Source organism: Vanellus vanellus, assembly GCF_965231255.1.
Source record: "Vanellus vanellus genome assembly, chromosome: 14".
Taxonomy (NCBI): Eukaryota; Metazoa; Chordata; class Aves; order Charadriiformes; family Charadriidae; genus Vanellus; species Vanellus vanellus.
Window position 1 is genome coordinate 11,250,015 of NC_138919.1, and position 23,419 is coordinate 11,273,433.

Sequence of the window (23,419 nt, forward strand, 5' to 3'; positions counted from 1 at the left end):
CACAGCCTGGGTAAGCAGGGATACAAATGAGTCAGAATATCATGTCTGCCCCAGTTGCCCTACTGGAATAGGAAGTGAGTCTGAACAGAGCTGTCTTGACGCATACAGCTTAATTGAGTAGTCACGTAATATTATTATGAGTCTGCCCTTCTTCATTCCTTCCTTTTCTTTGTGTTCACAACTCTCGGCTGTGTAACATTTGAAAGAGCTGTGAACTTTGCTCTGTGCAAGCCATAAATTTTACTAGTTTTGTGACAAGCCTGATACTTTTTGATCCTTATAAAATTATGCAAGGACAAACAAACAAAAATCCAATTGTTCAATCAGTTGTGTGGTGGGCCATGATGATACTGTCTAGTTATAGAGCCAAAACTGTGAACAGATGAGAGAAATGGAAAAGAGTCTGCCTTTTGGCAAGGAGGATCTCTTTGAATTCACATATGTGAAAACCAGAAGAGCAACAAAACATTCAATAGCCACAAACACTGTTACAGCATTTATGCCCAAGGCTACACAAAAGTTTTTTGCTACTTGGCAGAGTTTGTCCTGCTTTCCTTACCATCATACAGCATTGATGTTTTCCCAGAAGTCTTTATTTTCCACGATCCCAGCTTATTTACCAAATTTTAAAAATAATACAACAAATCTTCTGCCTACCCTTTCTCAATAATAGTATGTTATGCTTTTGCCTCCTAAAGGTACAACTATCTTCCTACTCTGCAAGGTTGTACGACCTCAACAGCATCACTCAAAAAATGTCTTTGTAATTTTCCAAGAACCAAATTCAAGTGCAAATACATTCCTCAGCCATCCTGGGTGCTAACCTTCTCCTGTCACATGACCTCTTAAATTGAGACAGCTTGGAAAAAGCCAGCTCTAGTTTTAGGTATGGCCTCCTGTCAAAAAAAGTAAACTGGTGGTTTACAACTGCAGTTAATTTCTGCTGTAGCATTTTTGCTATGTGATACATGTGTTTGCATTTCACAGTGCAAGCAGTAGAAGTTGTGGAGGCCATGTTAACAGAAAATCTCTCCACTACTTTTTGAATGCAGTTTTATTTTAAGAAAAAAACATTATCTTTGGAAAATAAGCATGCAGCAATCCATGTAAAGAGAATTAAAATAGTAGGGTAGTTCTACACAAAATGTGGGGAAAAAATGATCTCAAGAGAAGTAACAGCAGTAGTATAAACATAATTCACAAAGCAAGTGTAAGTGATGTAGCCTTTCATTAATAACAGTAACAGGAGAGAGAACTCTCTGGCACTTGTAAAATCTAGACAATTAAATTAGTTGTCTAAAATATCTTTCCCTTTCTGTCTCTGACTGTAGAGATCCTATTTTAAGCATAATTTAAATCCTATTTCCATGGTCCCCAAATGTGAATGTGAATATAGAATTCCCTTCATACACTGATACACATTTTGAAGCTGCTTAGATGGTTTTTTTCTCTACATCTACTTCTAGTACAAAATGTTTTGAGAACCTCATTTCTGTGTTTGATCAGGAACATTCATCTATGTTAAGTCTAATCTTAATCAATTTATCGAAAACGTTCTGTGAATCGTTCGGAATGACATGTTTAGTATATGGTGGCATGTGAGTAAGTTGAATTTTACACAATGACAACTTCTAAACCTGTCATTCTGTTTAAGTAGCTCTACCCTGTCACATTTCTTGCCAGTATATAGCAGTCACACCTCTTCTTTTCCAGTACCTATTGCAGCCTTAGTTAATTTCCTGAACGTGGTTGACCAGATTTTTTAAATACAAAGTATTGCAAAAAATACAGCTATAAGAACTGCCTTCCTAGAGGAAATGTGTTGTCTTGGGTAAGCCAGTTTACTGCGGTATTCAGAGAGGTGGACTGCACCTCTTCTACGCTGCTGCATGCTTTTTTTAAGGATTGTGTGTATCTTTGCTATCCACCTGGTGACAAACATTTAATTACCAAGCTGAGGGAAAACGTAGAAGTAATTTAGTAGGTTAGAGCGGCCCAACAAAAACATTTTAGACGCGCTAGCGGGATCTCAGTGTTGCGCTGCACAGCAGGCGCCCTGCGAGCAGGCGGCTCTCCCAGCAGATGGCAATGGCGCGCTGCGGGACCGGGCGCTGCTGCCCGGGCACCCGCACCCAGCCGGGGAGCGGCTGCGGGAAGCGTGGCTGGAACGCTGCCCGGCGGAAAAGGACCCGGTGCTGTTAGTCAACAGCCGGCTGAACATGAGCCAGCAGGGTGCCCAGGTGGCCAAGAAGGCCAACAGCATCCTGGCTCGTAGCAGAAATAGTGTGGCCAGCAGGACTAGGATTGTCCCCCTGTACTTGGCACTGGTGAGGCTGTACGTCGAGTACCGTGTTCAGTTTTGGGCCCCTCACTACAAGAAAGACATTGAGGTGCTGGAGCATGTCCAGAGAAGGGCAACGAAGCTGGTGAGGAGTCGAGAGCACATCTTCTGAGGAGCGGCTAAGGAAACTGGGGTTGTTTAGCTTGGAGAAAAGGAGGCTGAGGGGAGACCTTATTGCTCTCTACAACTACCTGAAAGGAGGTTGTTGCGAGGTGGGGGTCAGTCTCTTCTCCCAAGTAAGAGACGATAGGGTGAGAGGAAATGGCCTCAAGTTGCGCCAGGGGAGGTTTAGGATGTATATGAGTAAAAATTTCTTCACTGAAAGGGTTGTCAAGCATTGGAACAGGCTGCCCAGGGAAGTGGTTGAATCACCATCCCTGGAGGTATTTAAAAGGCAGGTAGACATGGTGCTCAGGGACATGGTTTAATGGTGGGCTTGGCAGTTGGACTTGATGATCTTAAAGGTCTCTTCCAACCAAAACGATTCTATGACTCTATTCTTTGAGAGACTGGGCTGCTCTTGGCAGTGGGGCAGCCAGCCAGGTGGCCCCAGCATGGGCAGTCCCTCACCACCCTGAGGGCAGTTCTGCAAGCTCTGAAGGAAGTGGGCAGAGCCCGGTGCTGGTAACAAGGTTCATTGACGCTCCAGACAAGGTTAGGTGATGAACCAGGTCCAGGGTCCAACCAGAGAGTCCAGGAGCAGCAGGGACGGAGGTGGGCCTGGAGACAAAGCTCTAACATAGGTCCAAGGTCTCTCTAGGAGGTAGAGCTGGAAACAAGGCTACAACATAGGTCCAGGGTCCATCCAGGAGTCAGGGACAGAGGAAGGGCTGGAGACAAGCTACAATCTCCACCCAAGGGGTCCATCCAAAATATAATCTACCTGAAGCCTAGGTCCAGACACCATCCAGGAAATGACACAGAGACAGAACTGAAGACAAATCATGTCACTCAGGCCTAAATGAAGGTTAAATGGAGCTCCCAGGCCCTGGGCAGAGGATGTGGGTGGAAGTCCCAGGTGAGGCTGGTCAGGCCAGTTAAGGCCTATTGGTGCACTTTAAGCCATGACACTATGAAAGACTACACACAGCAATACTCTTTACAGAGACATTTATTCCAGCAGTATTCTAACTTAAGTCTCTGAATCATGTGGCTACAGAAAGCATTTGTGTAACTGACCATACAGGTGCAAAATCGCATGTAGCTCTCTGAGTATTAGACCCAGAAAGATAAATTAATTTTTGATACACAGTTTGCAAATGCAAGCAACTATATTGTAGCAATGGGAAAACTTCAACTATAACAAATGTCAGAAGATCTGAGACAGGCATGTTATAAACAAATCCTAAACTTTTCCTCAGTTCATATACACAAGTTTTATTCAGATTAGCAGGTGACTTCCATGTCACTGGACTATCTAGCCCCAGCAGTATCATTGAGCTGACTGCATTTATTTGCTCAGAGCTGGTCCAAGATTTTCCAGCCAAGGAAGTATGCATCCTGTCTTCTCCCTTCCACAGAAAGCTGATTAAATAACTAACTTCATCCTTATCTCCAGCATACAAAAATATCTCAGTTTGATGGTAGCAGCAGTGCAGATTTTAGGGCATGAAGTTAAGGGAAGGTGATGGGAGGGCTCTGTGGTCTTTAAATAGCATATATGATCTTTAAGTGTATAAAGAAGAAAGTGATATTAGGAGTCAAAAGGTCGTACTACCTTTGTGCTTACCTCCTACTGCAATATATTGAGCTGAGGGAAGTACTGTGCAAGCTATTGAAACCCATGATCCCATTTTAAAGATAGGTAGCTAGTTCTGCACACTGAAACTGGGTGAGGCATGCTATTGATTTATGTGAAAGCATTCCTAATTTTTTTCTCTAGTACTGTGGATCTCATTCTGAATATATCTATTGTCCATTTTTGAATGTAAAAATATATTATAAAAAAGTCTTTGCTGAGCTGTCCACATTGATGCCCTGATTCTTAAACTAGTGCTTTATTTAGACTTGCCTATGGTTTACAACTTTTTCAGCATTTGGCATGCCATGTTAGAAAAAGATAATACAAAAGAGAACTCATTACTTGCGTTTAGACTGTAATGACTGTTACTGCTGCGCTCTGGCACTGCCTATTCATGTGAATCAGCTTGGCTCAAAAAGCCATATTGTGTTGGGGCTGCAGTACCATACGAATATAAATATACTACTTCTAGACAGAGGCAAATACTGCATAATACTGGGCTGTTGTACATGCACGTGATATCTAGAGCTGATGCTGTCACAGCAGTTTCTGTGCTGCACTCCAATATGCACTGCAAATAGGAAGTGTGCTCATCAAATCAATCTGTTCACCAGCCTTAAAATGATAAGATTTGACACTGGGATTTTTGATTTTGTCAATTAACTTGGCTGCACGAGCATCAAGGAAGAAGCAAATCAAGTGCTGTAGTTTTGTGTTGCAACTTAATCCTTGGCTTGCATATTGTTAAAACAAACAAACAAACAAACCCCCCTGTGTGTTCATTCCCTTTCCTAGCATAAAAAGAACTCTTTTCCCCCCTCCTCTTTTTCAATTATGATCACCAGTACATAAATATATATGTCATCAAATACTACGGTTCTTGCTTTAGAACTGATAGTTTAGATCTCTGTACTTGATTAGCGCCTCTGTCTTCAGAATTGGTGTGCCTCTAGCAGGAACAGATCTGCAGATTAGATTAAGTTACTGAAGATTAAACAGACTATTTTTATTTTTTTTGTGTTTTTACTGGCTGGATGAGTGAACATGTGGATGGCTCTGTGAAAGAGAATACACTCTGCTGAGGGATGCTGGGAGATTCAAAGGGCTGTGCTTGTCTGGAAAGGTCTGTGGTGATAGAGACAGACTTCTGCAGCACAGGATTCATGACTCACAGGAGCACAGGAACATAGAAAAGATGGAGTGATAGGGCTGTGAAGCTGGAACTGACAGAGTTCACATCAGGCAGTTTGTAAGATGGTTCTGCTCTGAGTCTAACCAACAATCACTGTACTTTGTTTACACAATGATCAAATTTAACAAAAGTAAACTAAAAGGAGCAAACTTGTTTCTTTTGTCTCTGGAATTACTCTCCTCCTATCTGCTTACTTAACGAGGAGAAGATTTATGGCTTTATTTGGCCATTGACTAATGGCAGTCTCAGGAAAAAGATTGCTTTCACAGGGTAGGCTTCTGGACCTTTGAGCAGGAGTTTGCAGATCAATGATCTTAAGCCCTGAAGCTCAGGGCTGCAGGGAGTGTTTCAGCATGCCAAACACCACTATTTGACACTTGTGTTTTGCTTTGATGCATTAAAAACCACACTGTAGAGACAAGTCATCCTAACTGAGAGGGCTCAACAGTTTGAGTGCTGTATCTTAATGTTTGTGACTTGTTTGCTGCTCTTTCAAAATGAATTTGTGTCAGTGCTGTGATACCCATGCTGTTGAGAAACGTGCAGTCTGATCTTCTTACCCCTCTTGAAATGAGCTTGCAGATGACTAAACAGCAGAATATCTGATGGAGATAGAGCTTCTATCACTCATTACTGCGAACGCCAAAACTTCACCAGAGGTATAGCTATTGAGTGGGTACTGGCAGAACTATACTGCTGCTCACAGCTAGACACCATGGGATAGCTTGCCATCCTGGTCCCCCTTTATGAGCTGTAAAACAGATCTTCATTCGGGAGCCTTCTTATCCCTTTTTCTGTTGATGGTTGTAGCAGCAGCACTGGCTTAGTGCTTTGGTCTGCAAACTAGGGAGAGCATTTAGTTCTTTCCTCTCCTACTTCTTCTACAATGTTTTCAAACCAACCTTTACTAATGATTCATATAGTCAATGTTTCCTAAACTAAAGTTCTTTACAAAGCTGTCAGATACTAACTTCTGAAAAATCAAAGTTTGCATTAATTCCTCTGCTTTATTTACTTCTGAATAATCATACAGTGTTAATTCTTTTACTTTATTCACATTAAGGGAAAAAAAAAAAACCAAACCAAAACGAAAACATCAAAAACCAAACCCACAGGTAAAAAAAAATATCTTTGTTACAGAACATTTTCAACTCCTTAGTAGCTTACAAGCATTACTTGAATATCTTCTGAAATAGGGGAAAAAGAGAAGGGAAAATACTGGCCACTTTGCTCTGGTTAGAGATGATACACATAGCATGCACTTGTTAGTTCCAGGAAATTAAAGGCTTCAAGGGCTTGACCAGAGCCCACATTATGTCTCCTTACTAGATGGTAGTTCTCTGTCTTCCACTGGAAGGATATATTCACACTTAAAGGAAAAAGTCAGCCTGAGAATAGTTTAGAGATTCTGAGAGAAACTGTGAAAAGACACAGCTTGAACCTAATACCAGTCTCAAACATGACACACAAAACCCCAAACAAAACCACAAAGCAAAAGGACAGGAAAATGGGCTTTTATGCACCACTTTTCAAGAAAAAAAAAAGTAGTTTTTCATTGGCTGAATAAAAATGAGGCTTTGATTGTTCCAAAGACCTAATTGTAAAGCTGAGGCATTTTGTTCTTTTTTTCTAGCTACAACAACTAATATTTTCTATGGTACCTTTCCTCTTTGCACTTTTCCCATTTTATTAGTAGCTGCATAAAAGCAGAAGCAGCTCAAAGTTGGTAGCGTTTCACCTGGAGAACCGCTGATGCTGCAATATCATTTTAGCCCTCTAACTGTCAGCCTGTCATCATCTCCAGACTCAGTTCTTACAGTCTTCCTGTCCTGTCCTGATGGACACAGGCAGCATCTTCTTTGACTTTTCGTTTCTCTCAAGTAATTTCCTACTATATTCAATCTCTCTATTTCCTTTTGCTTCTTTACCTCATTGAGTTTTGTGCTCTCCCTTCCATAGCCTGACCTGCTTCTTTTTACTCATATCTGAATATAATTGTTCCCATTCACCTTTTGCTAATATTGCCAGTACAGAATACCTTGTTAACTGAACAAGATTTTGTGAAACTAGTTCAATTTCTGTCCAGATGTTCATAAACAAGAGCTGTCAAATCTGAAAGATTTAAGTTACAATTGATCTGACAATTTCAGGAAGCATCCCTCTGATTCTGACGATTTGAAATTTGGGACACTACATCAAGCCACACTAGGGGGTCTAAAAGTTTGGGCATTACCAAAATCCTTCAGGCACGTGGTCTTGTTTTACAGATTTTCTTCTCCAGAGGAAAGTATAGCTACTATTAATGACAGTAACATCACATTCTTCTCCTGCCGTTGTGGATTGTGGTACAGTATAAAAAGCACCCTTGAATATAGTTTTTACAAGATAAAAAGCACGAAGGACTAGAAAGGGGATATTTTTTCAGATATCAGAAAACCCCTTTGCTTACTACACTGAAAACAAATCACTGCTGGCACCTACTGTGTCTGTCACGCAAGTTGGATATGAATTCCGTATTCTGTTGCTGCTTCTCTCCCAGATGAAGACTTTCCACAATAGTTCTTTGGTTTAGCACGCTTTTTTTGTTACTTATAACTGAAATCTTTCTTTGCATTGTCAAAACTAATCAGTGCTAACAGTCACCAGAGGACAAGGTGTCCTGATTTCAGCTGGGATAGAGTTAATTTTCTGTCTAGTGGCTGCTATGTTTCAGGTTTGGTATGAAAGGAATGTCAATAATGCAAATTTTTTTAGTTGTTGCTAGGTGATGTTTATAGTATTCAAGGACTTTTTTCAGCTTCTGAGAAAGAGCATAGACAGAACAATGGAATTGCCAAAGGAATATTGCATACCATAGACATCATGCTCCTTATGTAATTGGGGGGTGGCTTGGGGGGCAGGAGTCTGCAGTCACTGCTCAGGTTCAGCTGGGCAACCAATCCACCAGGCGGTGAGAATGACTTGTGTCTTGTATATTCTTTTACCATTATTATTATTTTCCTTTTCCATTATTGTGCTGTTAAGCTGTCTTTATCTCAATCCACAAGTAGGTTTTTTTACCTTTCCCCTCCTTTTCTCCCTCTTCTCCCTACCCTTCTGGAGGGAGAAGGGGGACTGAGAGAGCAGCTGCATGGTCCTAGGTGCTGGCTGCAGTTAAACCATGACACAAGGGAAGCACTCCCAAAGAAGAGAGAATGAATGTGTGTGTCTGTATGTATGCATGTGCCAACTGGTGTAGATGCACATGTACACATCTTAGTATGCTTGCTAAAACTGTTGAGCCCTTTAAATCTAGGAGATGTAACTAAAACTCCAGGAATCTACTTGATGGGTAATCAGTCATATATAGGATTTTCTGTGTCTAGGGCAGAAAGTAAACCTCCAGAGATTTGGCTCAGAAAGGCTGTACCTGTTCAGCAGTTAGGCAAAGGACTCATCAGTTCTGGAGAAATGATAAAAGCCCTGGAGAGGCAGTGGGCTGTTTTGTGATTAGATAAAGCTCATTTGTGCTATTATTGCTTTTCACCTTTCTCCACTAGATCAGCTCAGCCACTTAACCTTGGAATAATTTTTTTTTTAAAATCAAAGCACTACATGGGGCTTAGTTGCTGCAAAATAAAAAGTTAAGTTATTCAGGATAATAAAGAACAAGGCCCACTGCCTGATTATCTTTAAATAGTGGAATTATAAATTCTGATGTAATCAGGAACCATTTGAAGTCATCGATATGATATTAAGAAGCAAAATTACCCTCTTTAGCAAAAATTATTTATCATGGTTTTATGAAGAATTGTACATCCTTTTAAAATGATGGAGTTTAAATCATGGTTCAGCACATTGCAAATATTGCTACTTCTGAGAGGCACACAATTCCAATAGCTCTTCCTGAGGAAAACCAGCAGGTCTGCTGCTTCTTCCTTAGATTAGGCGGTTGCTGGACTTCTGCTACTGCCAGGAGGTTAATTTAGGGAAGGGCATGATCATGTACCTCCTGAGACAGCAGATGTTGCTGGAGTCAGGCCCTGCCATGCCTGTAGCGGTAGTATTTGCAGCCAGAGGACTTGGTTACAATCTTCTTTTGAAGTACAGAAATTGGGGATTTACCTAAGAATCATACACATTTGTAGTTGTCTGCCCAGTCACCGTTTAAGCCACTTGGGAAGACAGTGTTGGGAGGTGAGAGGACAGCACAAAGAATCTTTGCAGGCCGTATTCCTCAGGAAAGGTCACTCGGATCACTCTGATGTTTGACAAGACTGTTACTGTTGGAGAGCTCCAGTAGTTCAGCAGGAATCAAACCTCCTGTGGTATCATTGTCACACAAGGTACAATAGTCACTACTGCTGAAGGACACATTTGCTATCTCGAAAGATTCCTGGAGCACAAGGAAGTCACCTTTTCCATGCTGTGAGTGAGAGGGATAATTCCTTTCCATGGTAGGGCTCTCAAGGTTGGCTTTAATTATTTCAGAGATTTCCAGGCCAACTCTATCATCAGCATGCTTTTGTGCAAACAACAGTTCCAGCCTCACTTCTATCTCTTCTGCTCTTACATACTTGCTGGGGACATACTGCTGGCTTGGACCTGAGGCAAATACAAAGTTTTCTTCTGCAGCAACCAGATTTGTGCTTTCCAGAGGTTTCAAGGAGATCTGGGAAATCAGTTCTTGGGTGTTTAGATCAGAAACTCCATCTGCAGTCACTTTGTTTGAGTTGCTGGCCTCTTCTTTTCTGAGTTGGCTACAAGCCTCATTAGGTCCAACCCAGTCCTAGTGAAAGGATCAGTAAGTTCAGGAGCGTTTGCTTAGACTTGGAATTCGTAAAATAACTGTTCTTTCTGTAAGGTTTTGGCACAGTAATCCAAAGATTTAGTGCAAATCTACTAGGCAAAGTTAGAGTAATAAGGTAGAGAAGCTAGCTGCTAATTTCACAAGATTTCACGAGAAATTGTCAAGATTTCATCTCCAGAATATATTGCAAGCTGCTTGTATTGCTTTGGCTTTGCAAAGACAGCGTGCACCTTTCGTGTTCAGCATTGATAGGGAGTGAGTGACTGGAGGGGTTTTATTTCTAAAGAGAGAGAAGCTGGACAGAAGCTCTGGTAGTGTAGCTAGGATGCGGAGGCAGGAAACCGAGAAATTATAAACTCCCAGGAAGACTAGAACCAGAACGTGTCAGTAAGTCTGCTCAGGAGCTAGAATGATTAATCCCAGGAAAAAAAAAATCCTCTCCTTGTGAACTGAGGGTCATAAGAAAGAAATGAAACTTATTTCTTACCTTAAAATTCCCATTGTGCAAATTGTAGAGTGGATGAAAGAAAGCAGCTGGCGTGGGAATGTTAAAGCAGGAGAGGCTTTTTGCCCTGAAGTGAGAAAACAACACTTAAAAAAAAAAACAGACAAGTTTTCTCTATTCTGTCTCAATGATATAGCACACTGATTAGATTAAAGCCCCACACTTATGTTAGAATGATTGCATGAGAAGCCCATTTTACATGGTTTCTGACATCTCATACAATTGTTCGTCTGCCTCCTGTGCATGCATTTAATGTTTCTAGCCTTAAGCACAGTCTTAAAAGTTTCTGAGGAATGTTATGTGCTGCAAACTCAATACTAGTCTATTACTCATTATACGCACTGAGCTATTTATGCATTTGTTTAGCAACTTATTTGATCTAAACCACTGTTTCTGGAAGTGTTTTAGAGAGTTTTAGTTTCATTACATTTAGACAGACAAATTCTGCCAGACATCCTAGTCCCTTTATTAGAGTCTACCCTGTAAACATATTTTATTATATGGACATCACGTATTCTGTTTCTCTGAGTGACATGTATATGGAACACAATAATGTATGTCAAGGCAGGAAAGGAAGAGATTTACCTTTGCTCTGCCAGCATAAAAAATTGCAGAGGATGGTTGCACCAAGGTTCTAGGGATACTTTTTTCTCTGTACAACTTGGTCCCAGAACCTAAGAAACACTGAATCTGAGTCAGTGTAGTTTGCCTATGTTAGTATTTTACATACTGACTCCTGCCAGGTATGTCACAAATAGCTTCACATTGACATCAATTTAACCACCTTTATGGATTGCTGTGTACTTGCACTTTTAATTTATCTACATGAAACTTAACAAAATAATTCCATGCGTTTAGATTTCTTTAACTTCAAGAGACCCTCAACCTTGATCTTCAGCTGAGTTTGGGTGCCACAGAGGCATTTTGGTTTCCTTAGGGATTGTGTAATGGGCCATTAACTTCATTAGCCAAGGAACACGTCACATCCCAAGACTGTTAAAAGTGCTTTTGAAAACAATTGAGTCTGTGCAGCAGAAACAGCAAGCAAAAGGGGTATGAGGACACTTGTTTTACCGTCTTCAGGCTATATAAGGGGAACTTAATGAAAAACTGTAACATACCTTGAAGAAAGCTTGCAGTTCCAAAATAGATAGAGTAGAGTGCCAAAACTCAGAGGAATGAACAAGAACTGCATAGTTCTGATATTTAGGATCTTTTCAGATGGTTTTGGTACACCTAGGAAGAGAATCAGCACAAAAAAAAAATTATAAAAGAGTCTGGAAGTCAAGATAGAACCCCAAATAACCAAGCAATGCAAGTGAAATAGGCTGCTAAAGACCACAAGGAAAGCGATTTGGCTACGAAAACTTGAAGGAAGCTAGCACTGATTTGAAAAGCTTAATTTTACCAGGTATCTTCCCTTTGGAACATAGACTTGAAAAAGCATGAATTAAGGTAAAAACAACATTCTTTGTACCTGCTCTTTGAAACACTGTTGTCTGGCTCCACTCACTCCACTGACTATGGTATGAATCCTCATTTTCAGAAACTTTGCAGCGAACTCGTGCAATGTAAGTGATGCCACTGCGAAGCTCTGTGGCTTCAATTTCTATCTGTGGCAGTGAGCTGGATGGTGTCTTGTTCAATGCGATCTGCAAAGCATAACAAAGAATTTCTGTTAACAAGGCCAGGCAAAGGGATGGTCTTTTAAATACTCTTTTTTTTTTTTTTCCCCTTTTCTTTTCCAAATCGTCTTTTGTTGGATGCAAGAAGAATGCCTGCATGATGATGTATGACTTCTGTATGCAGGGTTCAGGAGAAGATTTATTGATCCTCAGTATTGATGGTTTTTATAAAATCTTTCAGCCTTGATGTGGGAAACCAGAAAGGCTAGCTTAAACAGTCAGCTGCCAGAAGGCCCTGAGCTGAGCGGTAAGGCCATTGTGCCCAAAGAGCAAGGCAGTATCAGTGTCTGCCTCATCCAGTTACCTCCCAGGACATGCTGTACTCCTTATACTGCAACTCATATTGAAGAATTTCAGCAAGGTACCAAGGCACACTCCACCATATCTGACACTTGCTGGCAGTGGCGTTGCTCTGGATGTTCAAAGGTGGATCAAGTTTTACTGCAAATAGAGAGGCAGTTTTTTCACAATATTTGGGACATGAATACCACAGAAGGAGATGCATGATACTAGACTGACTAAAGTCTTGGAAGGTAATGTTGGGTCTAAATACTGATACTAAGACCAGCAGTGGACCAAATTAGTTTATGGAACAGCTATAGAACTGACATAAATTAATGATAACTCAAATAGCCCCCGGGGATAGTCCTGCAAGCAAAGAACCACCCTGGATATCGCATTTTGCTCTTCCAACGTACCACTAATGTAGACAGGCTCTGAGATTTCAAATACTAGAACATGTCTCTAAAGTACCAGGCCATGGGACACTGAATTAGATCCATGACTTTGACTCCTCATCACTTAATTTCTTAGGAAAAAAAAACCCAAACAACTATAGAGGCAATCCAACTGTACGTTATCCATGGTGCAAGAACACATGATGCAGATGAGAAGTATACTTGAAAGGTGCTCCAGAGCCAGCCCTCTCTGAAGTCCTGGAAAAGTCAGAATGGACAGACACTGGGACTCTGTCCTTACTGATGAAGTCCCCATAGTGCACTCTCCAGGGTTGGGCAGTCTGGCTTGTTTCCATTCTTTTCACTTATGATGCCTTTGAAACACCCTTTGTTAGAGAACACATCAGACCTACCCCAAAGCTGCTAAACAGAGCCTCAGCCCACAGCTTCCCTGGTTCATACTCACTGTGCTCACGGGGACTGTACTCTGGAAAGGTAATGTACGTGTGATTACGTCCAAAGAAGTTGCCTTGGAGAGAGACTCTATAACCATCTGTTTCCAAGATCTGGCTGGCTAAATGGACTATGCAGTGGTACTGATTCTGCATGCTCTCGCTGGCAGTCAGTTTGCAGCTGGCGTTGTGTCCCTTTGACCAGAGGCTAGAAGAATATAAAGGCTGAAAGTTTCATTTAAGTAATATGATTAAGTGCTTTTCAGTTTATGAAAGATGAGTGGCAGCTTAGCACAGCACCACATTCTGGAAGAACACAAACCTCTTTAGTGCAGACAGCAGAGAAAGCAATGCTAAAGCTGGCTGGATGGCAGGCCTGAAGAGGGAGGAAGGAGACACCTTCATAACCTCACTGCTGAGACCACCAAACCTCCCGGGAGCTGCACAGAGAGGCCAGTAAATGTCCCCCACTCCCTCTGAAAGCGAGAGGGCTGCTATGTGTTGCTGCCAGGAAAGCAGCTGGTGTAGGGGGGTAGGAGTGGGTGGGCAGTTGGTTACAAGTGCACAGCACAGAGCTAACAAGTTGTACGTTAAAGCCTCTTTTGCTATGAACAAATCAGTACTGACAACAAAACATATTAGAGGTTGGTTTGTTGTTTGGTGGTTGGTTTTTTTTTTATATTCACAAGCTTCAGCACAGCATAACAGGATGAATAACAGAAAATATCACCTTGGGGAAATAGGTCCAAAGAACAGTCTTCTATTATTAAATTATCTAATGTAGCCATTTATTAGCAATTTTTTCATGTTGTATGTGACCCCACAATAAACCAGGATACCACAGTTTACCAACTTGGCATTTTTTCATAGATTTAAAATCCAGTCTCATTAAGAGTTAGGCTATTTTTGACTTAACCTTACCAGAGTATATGAGGCATCCAATGTCAGAGTGGCTTACCCTCAACATAGTTCACTAGGTATTGGTAGTCAAGACAACGTTATTACATAATCTAAACAAATTCATCTCAAATTAGCATATCACAATGCTTATTATCTTATCACCTACCAAACTATTCACCTGATTTCTTCTGTTAGACAAAAAATTATTCCCATAATATTCTAAATCTGTTATTAAAGCTTATAGCTCACAGGACTTTCAAAATCCTTTCGTGTATATATATTAACTAATTGAGACTAAGCCACTAGGAGTTTAATTTCTAGGCAACAAGACAAGAAGTGATTAGAAATTGATTAGGCAGCTTCATGTAGGATGGGCTGTGGGAGTCCTCAGATCGCGGGGAGCAGAGGCTGGGATGGGCAGGCCCTCTGTGCTGAAAGACCCCCACCATAAGGGGACACTGGATAGACAGACTGCCCTAAGCTGGAATGAGATCATGCAGCCATGTGTGCTGGACCCCTGCTGCACCCCCTGGGGCTGCGGTCCCACAAAAGGGTGCGAAGGGAGCAGCTTCTGAGGCAGCCCAGGTATGGGGTGATGAGGTGGCAGAGCCAGCTGTGCCACAGGTCTCCTGCTGCGGAGGGAGGAAAGCCCACGGCTGGACCCCATCTCTGCTCCTCTGTCCTGTCCTGCCCATGCCAGGGCTGGGGGCTGCCACAGACAGCTCTTGGTGTGAAGCTCTTACTTGGTGAATTGCAGGTAGAAAGGTCCATCGCCCACAGGCTCCTCTATTGCCCACGTGCAGCTCACGGTAGTCACGTAGTTATTGAGGCAGCTCAGGCTGCCAGGGAACTCTGCAGAGGAAGGAGACCAGAGCTGCTTTTGTGTGTCACCTGATGAGGCCTTGCTCAATATATCAAATGCATTACGTGCTAGTGCTTCCTTTACTGACACCTCATCTACCCTTCCTCATGATGTTCTTCCTCTCTTGTATCACACTTCACTGCATGAGATGAGTGTAAGATCTTAGGGCAGGGACCTTGGGCAGTGGCTACAGTTTTTCTGCTCCCCAGCGTGTGCTCAGTTCCCCAGGCCTGGCATTGCCAGCTGTACTGGTTCCCAGGACCAGGGAAAGGGCAGTCACAAGGTCTGTATTGCACACTTTAAGGTCTGTGAATGAAAATGAGCACATGCATGTGCCTCTCTTCCCACAGTGGACCTATTCCAGATCTTCTCTTACCTCTCCCGCTTCCTCCACCATAGAGCAGCACAGTAGCAATGCACAGCTGGAGGCCCAGCTGCCACACATCTCCTCCCATTCCAGACAGTATCTAAACCAGAACAATTGTGAGAAGTGTTTTGTCAGTATTTGTATCAGCAGGTTGAAGCTTTAGCTACATGTTTCTGCCAGCCCTGACACAAGCTGACCTTGACTCTGTCAGACAGGGCACCAACTCAGCTGTATCATTTCTTCTATAGGAACTGTTCTTCTCATGGCTGTAAATAGTACTTTGCACAGGAATCTACAGCACCAGCTGCCTGAAAGGAAATCTTTAATTCCTGCCATTTGATCAGGAATCAGGGGTGTTTGATCTTTCCTTCTTCCTGCATTTTTTGGCATCTGGTTTATAACAATTTAAAAACAGCAGAGAGCCACAGTGGGTTGGAACAAATGTTCGTGTTTCCCTGTATCCTGTTTCTGACAGTAACCGAAAACAGATGCTTTGAAAAAACTGTACCAATAGAGGAAGCATAGATGTTCTTCTCTGAGAATGTTCTCAGCCTCCACACATTTGCAGCTCGGGGGCTTCCTGGAGCAGACATAATTTCTGCATATTAGAGGCTTCAATAGATTTTTTTCTCATGAGCTTGTCCATCAGCAGTAGTCACCTGCTGAAAGATATCTACACCATAAACACTGCTGTCTGCCTTTAATGATGGTTCTTTTTTAGCTTGAGGCAGTTAACTGGTCTTCTGCACCTTCCCTTTCTCTTCACTGGAGGAGTGCTTGCTTGACCTGCTGATGTCACAAAACTTTTGAGGGAGCCTTTCTTCAAGCCACTTGGAGTTTTCCTGAGCTAGCATGAACAGGTTTGAGGTTAAGAACAAAATCTGGGATAGAAATGGGTGTTCTAGCCTACAAAATTTTTGTTTTAGAAATTAATTCATTTCATATTTGAACAAAACTAAGACCTATCATAGTTTTCTCTTTCTTAGACACACAAACTCACATACACAAGAAGCTACAATTCCAGTTGCTAATCTGCAAAGTGGGAATCTTGAGATTATATTTCCTTCCTGTAAGTATTTCCTTGCTGTGAAAGAAAACTCCAAAAGACAGGAACAGAGACAATAGCCGATATGCTCCTGGTCAAAGCACTCATTGGGGATATAGAATACTTAGGCCCTAGTCATTATCCCAATTTACTGAAGGGTTGTGTAAGGATATTTGAAGTGTATCTTCTGCAGTATGGAAAATTACCTCTCTACAAGGTTATGCTGGACTCCCTCTCTTTCTTTTTAACCAGAAATTCCATTCTGTGAATTCTTTCCTGCTGAAGTTTTAATTTAAAATGATACTTTTTCATAAAAAGTTTCCAATTTGATGATTTTCCAGCAAAAAAAGTTTAATATGAAGAATCCTGACCTGATCTACTCAGCAATATATGGTGTTTTTTTAAGATGCTTCTAATTTGCAGTATTTGCTGTTACCTTAACACAACAAACAAGCCGAGCACCTCTAAGAAGCCCATAACTCAGAACCCAGAAAACATGGAGAGTGTTTGTAGACAGAGACCACTAGTAAGTATAGACAAACACAGTTACTCGAAAAGCTCAAAAAATATTGAAATAACTTGCTGGGGTTATGATCTCTCTTTCAGAAGAAGTTGGGGAAAAGGGAGAGAGAAGTGTGAGGACAGGAGAGAGAAAACACTAAGTACAGCATTAGCACAAGACCCAATGGGTATAGCCTGGCTATAGAATAACTTCGTGGTCTCTAACCAACAAAGGGTCTGAAGTAGTCTTGAATAGGAACGAGTGAGAAACAGCCTATGTTTAGCAAGGACTGTGATATATCAATCATTAGGACTGTTTTACTGAAGTGATTAAATGATCTAATGGGTACAGTAGCAGGAGCTGGACCCCATGACTAAGAGCATCTTTCCAGTCCCAAATTTCACAAAGCTAGACAGCAGCATCCACTTATCAACCTCTTTCCTGTAGTTATGCCTGCTTATGGTGTCTCTTTTCTAAATTAAATAGTAAAATAATTACAATGTTTCAGAAACTGATCAAGAAAAAAAGGAATCTTTCTGGCTTCCACTTCACCACCTCTTCATCTATGGTGGTGTTGTAAATATCCTGTTTTGCTGCCGACCTTCTTCAGAGTGGGGGTTGTCAAAAGGAAATGTCACCATTAGCTGATTTTAGCTGAGGGAGGCTGGGAGGCATGAAGTCTCTCCTGCTTATCATTCTAATCAGGGCTGCATATGATCCCTGTGATAAATACAGTAAGACTGACTAAATATGAAATAGAGAGTGCTGCATTAAGTAGAATTATACATGTGCTTACAAGAACTTCACGCACACATGCACGCAAACAAACATAGGTCAAGATAGCTAAACCAGGACAGAATATTTCCAGGTAATTGCTGCTGATTTGATAAACTCCCCCTGCAAGAAGTTCTTTGTTCAGTTCGGCAATGTTTGAAACGTGACAGGTATTCCCTGGCTCTCTGGCTCACCTGGAAAAAAATACAGCATATTTAAATGCAAATTTCTGTGCTAGAAGCCATAAATGTTAGTCATAAGTATAGGTCATGGAACACTGAATTCTGAAAGGCTTATCAGAAAATTATTTGGGGAAATAGCACATAACCAGGTGAACGAGATTCTGCAGTACATTCATGTAATTAGAGGAGCTAACATACAGACTGTGGATGCATATCAATTAAAAGAAATGATATTGCAGCTACACGTAGCATCTGTAAAACCATTATTAGTTCATTTCTTCTGTTGGGATTCACACTTTAAACAAAAAGTTGCTGAAAAGATGAAAATAGTTCTGAAAAAGGTTATAAGAATGATTTAGTCTTGGATAACTTTCCTGACACATGAACAACTAAAGACCAACTAAATCTCTTTAACTTAACCAAAGGAAAAGTTAAGTAGTAATTTCACACCAGCCATAAGTGCCTTACATGGGAAGGAGATTTCAGGTAGGAGAAAAGTCTTTTTTTGGTTTGTTTTGGGTGGTGTTTTTTTTTTTTTTTTTAATCTACTAGAGAAAGATGGAAAGAATTCAGTAGTTGGACACTGAAGGTAGATACAATTAGACAGAAACAAAGTGCACAAAGTGTACAAAGGGAAACTACCGTTATTGCTGGAACCTCTTGCCTAGACATGATAAAATATGAACCAAGACTTGTGGTCTATAAATCTTGGTTAGGTATCTTAAAAAAAATAACCCTTAGCTCACATGGAAGTCATGAAATTGATGCAGGACTGTCTGTCCTAAAGTGATCATGATAGTGTTTCTCCTCCTAACATTGGCAATCCTCAGCCTTGCAGAGGTAAACATGTAGTACATCCTAAAAACAGCCCTATCACTTGTCAGTAACTGCCAGACACTCCCACTTATGAAGAAAGGAAATAATTGTACATTTTGTAGCGTTCAGGGGAAATACTAATTGCAAGCATAGCGATATATTAATGAGATCATTTGAGTATTGTCTACTGATGGTCACAATGAGTTTGGCCTTGCAAGAAAATAGCTGAAAACTGCTAGAATCCTAGAGATGCTCTGATGCCTTCTCTCATCTTTCATACTCACTGTGCTTCCCACCTGGTTCAAGTTACTCGGCTGTGGGAAAAGAATTGCCACATTACCCTAAGGCAGGTTGAGCTGATGATAGCCCAGCCTGACCACAGATGAACTGTCTTGGCAAGTCCCAGGAGAAAGTGAGTGTTTTTGGTGAAATTCTCTTTCTCTTATGTAGGTCAATATGAAGGTTATGATAGGCCATGTAGCAAAATGGACATGGTCAATTCAGACCTCAGCTCTTCTTGGTGCTGGACAGCAGACAGCCACAGCACAAGACAAAAATGAGGCAAGTGCAAAAGCACTTTTCAATTTCAGTGAGAACAGATGGGCGAAGGGATTCTTGGTGACATGGCAGGCATTCATCATTCTTTCCAGTGACCACCATATCTGAACACTGCTGGTTCTTTCTGCAACGGGAGGAAAGCAAGAAGCTGATTATCAAGCCAGGAACCAAGCAGAAACCGATAAGGTGCCAGCACCATTGCAAGGCAACATCTCATTGGCATGCCCTACGCCCAGCGCTTGCAGCAAGGGCACTATTACAGCAGCTTGGGGACTGGAAGACAAAATCAACTTCCTAGCCAGGCTGCTTGATGCTTTTCTCTTTTGTTCTAATGCCCAGTTTCTGCAACACTGCCGAGTTGTGGGTGAAGGCAGAAAAGCCCTGTGAAAACTGTAGGTGTGGGAGGTGTCAGAGGAAAAAAGAACCACCACCTTCCCTCTGCAGGAAAGAAAGAGACCAAATGTCTGAGAGAAAGCCCTAAAATGATACAGCAGGCATGCTGCCACCAATCCAGGTTTTGGTTAAGCACCAGAAGCTGACTGGTGCCTTCAAGTTCCAAAGTGGTCTCAAGCTAGCTGCAATGGTGTTTCCATCCTTTCTGTATGTTTCAAGGGCAGAGTTCTTCTGCTTGTTGTCTGCTCGAGGAAATGAGGCTTTGCAGCCGTGCCTTTCCCCTCCCCTCCTGTGGTTCCATCAGCTGCCTCCATTTCCCAAAAGTAAATTCAAGTAATTTCAACCAGAATTTGTATAACAGATTTTCCAAATGCTCTCAACTGCTTATCAACAGAAAGACAGGTGATTAACTGTTATTGCTGTATCTGTTTGTATTACCAGAAATCAATATTGAAAGTTCTGGCTAACCCCCACGTTTGGGGTCCAGTAGAACACACAATAAAAAGATGGCCTTTGCTTTTAAGAATTTGTAAGGTAAAATAAATTATTTGATAGATACCATTGAGAGGGGAAGTAATGGAAGAAGGTGACAGCACAGTCTCAGTATATGGGTAGCCTAGATATCATCTGGGTTTTAGCAACTCAGCAAAGCGGAGCTTCAAGGAGAGACTTGAAGAATGAGGTTGAGGTAGCTCAAGACAACTGCACCTTCAGTGTGTAAGCAGTAGCAGGGAGGAAGGTTAGGAGGAGATGATTCAATGATCTAGTGGGAGATGTAAGCTGGCATCATAGAAAGAGTTGACTTCTTGATATGGAAGTGGGGGATGACAAGAGGACAAGGAGAGGCTGTCAGTGACTTTGAAAGTGGGGATAATGTTTGATGTGATAGAGAAAGGGAGATAGAAGAATTGTGAAGAGAAATGTAATGGGTTCAAAGTGACAGACACAAAAAAGGACCTTTGCATCTCTGACCTTTGCACGACTACAAGTAAGGTAAGATCACCTTTACAAAGCCCTTAGAAAACATGAAGTGTCATACAAGAGCACGAGCAAGGATTTCATGTGGAGGTGTGTGCATAAGATTTTTCAACATGCTTGAGTACCCTTTGATATGTGCAGTGACGTTATATACCAGCCCACAGCAGCCAGCCAGGACTCCTAGGTTCTATCACACCTCTGCCATCAACTTTTACATAGATTGTTTCGTCAGTGCAGTTTTTCTCGCTGCAGGTTACTCGCATGGTCTGCTACGCTCACCTAAATATTAGAGGAAGTCAGAAGCTTCAGGCTCTGAGCTGTTCCAAAATATGTTCTGCTTCCTCTGTCCCCCACAGCAAGATACAATGAGTGGTGCACAGTGGGAGCAGGCACAGCAGACCTGGACCCTTGAACACTGTTTCCATTCCTTACATCTGAGCAATTAGTCATAAATGACCTGCTCTTCCTTGGCTGTAATCCTTTCCTTTGCTTCAATCTCTTCCAGAGGCAGCACCGACAGGCACTAAAGAAAGGCAGGACGCCAGCTTGCACCTATGAAGTAAAACAGTGACAGGCAGTTGTGTGTCTGTACAAACACACACATCCTTCCATCCATTAAGGTTAGCGCAAAGTGCACATTCTCCAGAGCGATCCATTGTGCTACCAAGTGTCATTGTTTATTGTGGGCACTCCTTCAACCATCCCTGCCTACAAGAAGATATTTTGTAGGTCCTTTAAGAAAAATTAATGATAGATTATCTACCTCCTGGATATTCAGGCCTCTAAGCGCATATCTGACAGATGCATGTCAAGTGCACATAGTAGACTCACATGATCAGCACGCGAACTGCTGGAGAATAAGGAAGAAGTAGCAGGATGTCCTCATCTGCACAGATTACCAGAGAGAAGCCCATATAACCAGTCTTTTTCTCCCTTCAGTTTGGGAGGGCAAATTTTCCACAATTTAATACTCACGGACAGCTATATACTTTTAGATTTGACAGACTTGGATCCCAGAAGCTGAAAAAAAGCTGCTACAAAGGATGATTACTTCAATAAAGCAATATTCGTACACATATATATACACATACATTAAAAAAAGCGCATATTTTGTCTGCAAAGTCCCAAACACTCAGGGCTGTTTTGGCTGGATTCATTTACATTCATCTGTTTCAGTCAGATAGGAGTACCTAAAAATCATTTGTTCAAGATGGTGCTTCTTTCTAGCGCGATCCATATCAGAATTAACGCAATAGTGTGGTTTTGTGCTCAGCAAACTAGCAGAACAAAAGTACAAAGATCCTTCTGGTGATTTTATTGTTCTAGGTTCCGAGTATAAGAAACAATATAGAATTCCACATTTAGGTAAAGAAATGATTTTTCAATGTCTTAGCTCAGTAGATGTATCCTATCATTATTTACTGGCATGCATAGCACAGAAATATGGTAAATGGTCTTACCAGCTCAAAGGAAACTTCACTTTTCACGCTACTTCTGTCCCTTGATAGTTTAGGCTGTGTGGTTGATGATCAGGCAGTAGCAGCAGTGGCATAATAAAGCAGAGCTTACTGTGCCCGATTTTAAAGATAATCTCAAGAACCAATGAAAAAACGCTCAGATTATCAGATTGAGTTAAAGTAGCTGCATCTGCAATTACTCATTAGTGATGGAGAAACTGAGGAATTTCTGTTAAAGGGTTAACATTTAAAAGGCCAAGTAATTGGCTGAATATAAAAGCATCTTGCAACATTTATATAAAAAAGGCCAACAGAAGAGCTCTCTAAGTAACCTGAAGCCATTTCTTAGCCCTGTCTGGATATGAGGCGAGACCGCTTCCATCGAAGGCCTCTGCCCAACGGTGCTCAGACACCTGAGTCATCCCTGAGCTGCCCATTGCTGCACTGTGCTCAAAGGGGCAACTCTGGAACCAAAGGCAAACAAGCACTGCGGTGCTTCCATGTCCAAATCCCAGAGTGTATAAGGAACAGATCTTTCCATACCCAGCTGCAATGCTGTAGTGGTGTTGTTACAGTCAGGACCCATCAAATCAGTCATGTACATGGGTCTACTGCCAGTGAAGGGGAAGAGAGAAACAGGCAAAGTACAGGCTGAGTAACAGCCTGGCAGTGTGAGCTTTAGGGGCCAAGAGATGGGAAGGCAGGGGCCATGCAGAAATGGAGACAGAGGGTTCCAAATTGGTACTACAGATTGAGTTATGGTGCTCTCCCAATACCTGCTTTTGGGTCTTCCCCATCCAGTAAGACTCCTGTCAACTCCCATGAAGCCCCATGGTTACCCATGTAAATGTGTATTACACTTTTCATAGTTACAACAGTCCTGAACAGGAACAGAAAGCCCCTAAAATGCAAGCAGCCTTCAGAGTGTCATTTAAGCAAATAACACCTGCTGCCTCAGAAATCTCCAGATGCCTGTAGTTTGCCATTGCAGCAGAAAACATCTTGTCTCCTGCAGAGACAAATTGTATCCCTGGATCTTCCCAGCTGACTGCCGCAGGTCACCATAAAGATGCTACGGCCTTGTAAGACCCACAGCTTTTACTGTATTCTGCCTACAGGGCAAACAGAAAAATCAGTACAAGAGTTCAGCAGCAGTTTGGCTCAAACAGCAAACACAAGCTTCTTTTCCCAGTTTCCTTTCAT

At 41.8% G+C, this 23,419-nt stretch overlaps 1 protein-coding gene across 1 annotated transcript; it reads right to left on the reverse strand.

Moving 5' to 3' along the window:
- Positions 1-9,490: 9,490 nt before the first annotated feature.
- Positions 9,491-22,311, reverse strand: LOC309677837 (interleukin-9 receptor-like; the record flags this gene model as incomplete). The annotated part of the gene is given in 10 exon segments (XM_082490733.1): positions 9,491-10,042; positions 10,551-10,635; positions 11,690-11,804; positions 12,046-12,220; positions 12,558-12,694; positions 13,397-13,590; positions 15,026-15,134; positions 15,521-15,611; positions 22,220-22,284; positions 22,287-22,311. Coding segments are annotated over 10 exon segments (1,548 nt in total).
- Between the last annotated feature and the right edge of the window lie 1,108 nt (positions 22,312-23,419).